At 30.9% G+C, this 3,773-nt stretch overlaps 1 protein-coding gene across 1 annotated transcript; it reads right to left on the minus strand.

The window, feature by feature from the left end:
* Positions 1-1,659: 1,659 nt before the first annotated feature.
* LOC103309472 (SCAN domain-containing protein 3-like) lies at positions 1,660-3,429 on the minus strand. The gene is made up of 4 exons (XM_008184978.1): positions 3,411-3,429; positions 2,478-2,532; positions 2,133-2,296; positions 1,660-1,853 (listed from the first exon to the last, which is right to left on the minus strand). Exons 1-4 carry the CDS (start codon positions 3,427-3,429, stop codon positions 1,660-1,662), a joined length of 432 nt encoding a protein of 143 aa, XP_008183200.1.
* Positions 3,430-3,773: the final 344 nt, after the last annotated feature.

Genomic DNA, 3,773 nt, shown 5'->3' on the forward strand with positions numbered 1-3,773 from the left:
GGACTCAGATTCGTTCAATTTATGAAAAATAAAGCCTATCATTCTGGAATTAAACGAAGCCCATACAATGCGATGTTTGGAACTGACCCTAAAACTGGCCTAACGTCAAGTATATTGCCACACACTATATTACAAGAAATACCATCAACCGAAAATAGAAAACGCAAACAAACAGAAGAACGACAAAATGCAAGAGACAACTTAGAAATACAAGCGAAAAAAATGAAGAATTTATCAAATGCTAAATTTCCAGAAGCAAAAGAAGGTTCAACAGTTCAACTTAAAATTCCTGATAGAGGGAGGGGAGATCCTCGATCGGTAATTGCTGTGGTTCTCAAAATTACTAAAGACGGGTTCTATCAACTTGGATGTAAAAGTGGTATGTATAAGATTTATAATTTTTTTTAAATTTATACATTTGAATAATACCTTAATTTTTAAAATTATAGGTATTTTAAAACAGCTATATGCATGTTCCCAATTCACTACGTGTTCCGAAAATCTTATATCATTAAGTGATATCTTAATGTTTCTATTATTTCATGCTACACAAAAGAGCGTAGTGTATTATTACTATAACTCAGAGCTCTATATCATATTTGTTTTTGCTTTTACATATTTAATGTGTATGTCACCGGCAATATGGATAATTCCGGTATTTTGCAAAATGCCTAGGCATTATGTAAAATATAAATTTTTTGGGCAAAGTAAAAAAAAATTATCAGAATATGTTATAATTTTAAATTAAGATTTTTATAATTATTATACATTATTACTCGTATTACAAAATTTAATTTTTATCTATGATTATATTTTTGTACATATGTATTGCTATATTTTTAATATTATTGTTATATTAAGTACTATTATTTATACATTTTACTCGAGATACTAGCTACTTATTACAACATGTTGTAGAAAAATGGTTTTTTGTGCACAATCCTTGGCCAGTTCCTGTCGGTTGTTCCTTTGCGACTGTTCGTAATGCCACTTCTGTGTCTGTTGGAACCTCGTAAATTTGAAGTAGCTTTTTCTGACATACTGTGAACTGACTTCTGGCGTATGACTGCTTCAGAACTCCATCCCGAGTTCCTAATCGAAAAAACCATCACTTGTCATCTAAAAAAAATTAAATAATTTACTTATTAATATTAAACACATCATTTTTAAACTTATTTATTTCCTCTAAAAAATTTCCAGTATACTTCGTGCGTCCAAACGTCCTTTATCTACCTCAGGAATTGAATGAACTGCCACCGGCAATAGCTTCTTATCGGACCACGCAATCATTTTTTTCGCTTGATTTTCAAGATTTTCCTTGGCTCTCGTTCGCAAGACACTGGCGTTTTCGTTATTTAATATGATAGTGGCCCGGATAGTTGTAGCTAATAGTTGTTCTGGGTCTGACACTTAATTTTCGACATTTGAATTAATTTCTGTCGCTTGTTCTGTGATTAATTCAGCTAACTGTTCTTCATTTTCTATCATACTTATAATTACATCGTGTGGTAAATTTGAAGTGCTTAGACCAATTTTAATTTTGCAGCCAAATAAAGCTTCATATGGAGACATTTTAATGCCAGAATGATAAGCTTGGTTTTTCATAAGCTGGATGAAGCAAAGTCCTTGGCTCCAGTGTCAGTTTTTTTCATCTTGCATCTACGTCGTCAACATATTCTCAATATCCTGATTAGCACGTTCTACACTACCTTGAGATTGGCTGTGCCTCGATTTGCCATGTACTATTTTTAATTCAGGCCACACGTTTCTTAAATTAAATACTATTTGGTTCAAAAACTCTCGTCCATTATCCGATTGTAAAATAGTAGGAGCTCCAAGCAACGTGAAAATATCTATCATGTTATAGACTACCTCTTAAGCTCGCTAAATTCGAGGGGTTTGAGAACAACAAACTTTGTGAGGTGATTCTAGTACACCATAATGAATTTAAATTTCCAATCAGGATGAGACTGGAAATCTATCAAATCAACTTGGCATCGGGAATTAAAATCAGAAGATATTATTGGTTTAACTACTTATCCATTTTTTGAGTCTTTTTGTTTTTGTTGACATGGTTCACAAAAAAAAAAATGTCTCTATGTCATTATGTGTTATATTTTTATATTTATTACCAAGTTCCTTAATCGTTCGATCACGCCCACCGTGTCCTATTGACAGGTGTGTGGTTTGTAAAACATCAAAGAGATCACTGTTGGGCACATAATACAGCACAACATTGTCATCTTTTACTGGAAATATAAGTTTAGTTTTTCCTTGTACAACTAGCACGTCATACCTATGACAGAAAAAATAAACAAATAAAAATAAATTTAAATAAAAAAAGGTGGGAAAGTGGGTGTCGCAAGTTTGTGATTTTTCAGTATTTTATCAAAGTTCGAACTTTAAATGCTTATAAAATAGTTGGTTGTATTTTATAAAAGTAATTTAGGGATTATTTTCTTAAATGAATTTCTTACCTTTTAATTAAACGGAAGTCTTTAGGCTGTTTTTTCTTACGTCCAGCTTTAAGTTCTAAAATAATTATTTATAGTTATTTTAGTTGGAAAAAGTTCAAATTTTGACAAAATACGTAAAATTCAGGAAAATGCAGTGAACATTATTAAAAAAATTGATATTTTGCCATATTATATCTTAGGGCTGGGAGTCATTTTATAATTTTGTGTAACACTGAAAGGATTCCCATTTCCCGTGACGTCATCGCGTTGAGGCTGGTAGTTTAAAATATTATTGTATTTTTCTGCCAGATTACATGTTCTCATGATAATCAAACAATAACAAAGTTTAAATTACTATGTTATAACGTCTCTAGGTTACTCCTAGCAACCGATGATTAAAATATTTAGGTTGCCATAACAACCTAAATATCATTTTTTAGATTCTGAGAATGTGGCGATGAATGTATTACATTTACAAGACATAGATAATACAGTGGTTATATCAGTATTGGGTAATGGCCGTACATGGTACACATGCCGAGCACTACTGGAAAGTGGTTCCCAAAGCAATTTCGTCACCGACGAAACAATGAAAAAATTAAGATTGCCGCGAAAAAGGGTAAATCTACCAATAACGGGTGTGGCAGAAAGTAAACATAATGCCGAATATGAGCTAACTATAGTCTTACGGTCGTGCGTAAATTTATTTTCGATAAGTAGGCAAGCACTTGTACTACCAAAAATAACTGTATGTCTGCCAGCTACACGAATAACTCATTTAAATTATCAATACGATATAGGTTCCCTGTAATAAAAGGAATAATTATATAAACAAATTTTATTACGAAAAAATCTCAAATATTAACTATATACACATCAATGGACAATGATAATAATAGAAAACAATTATTATGTTTATTGCTTGAGTAATTTGCGTTATATATGTAATATCACCTTCATCTGTAGTGGGCATTCTCATGTATACATTGCACATATTCCAGCATAGGTACATCATAAGCAGCTAGTCAAGTCTGGAATAAAGATTTAAAATTCTTGACTAAAAGCAACTATTTTATGATTATACAGTTCTTCTTTTATTAGTATTTAAAGTTCAAAAATTGACAAAATATAGAAAATCACGAAAATTAGAAAATTATTTTGGGTTAAGAATTCGTAAAAATTTTTGTTTTTAGAACTAAGATTTTAAAATGTAATTTAAGATTCCTAATAAGATTATCTACCTTTAAAAAAAAAATGTCTATAAGAAACTCAAATTAAATTTTTATGAGCGTTTCAAACTCAAATTTTTAAAACATT

Source organism: Acyrthosiphon pisum, chromosome A2 (genome assembly GCF_005508785.2).
Source record: "Acyrthosiphon pisum isolate AL4f chromosome A2, pea_aphid_22Mar2018_4r6ur, whole genome shotgun sequence".
In the NCBI taxonomy this organism is placed as follows: Eukaryota; Metazoa; Arthropoda; class Insecta; order Hemiptera; family Aphididae; genus Acyrthosiphon; species Acyrthosiphon pisum.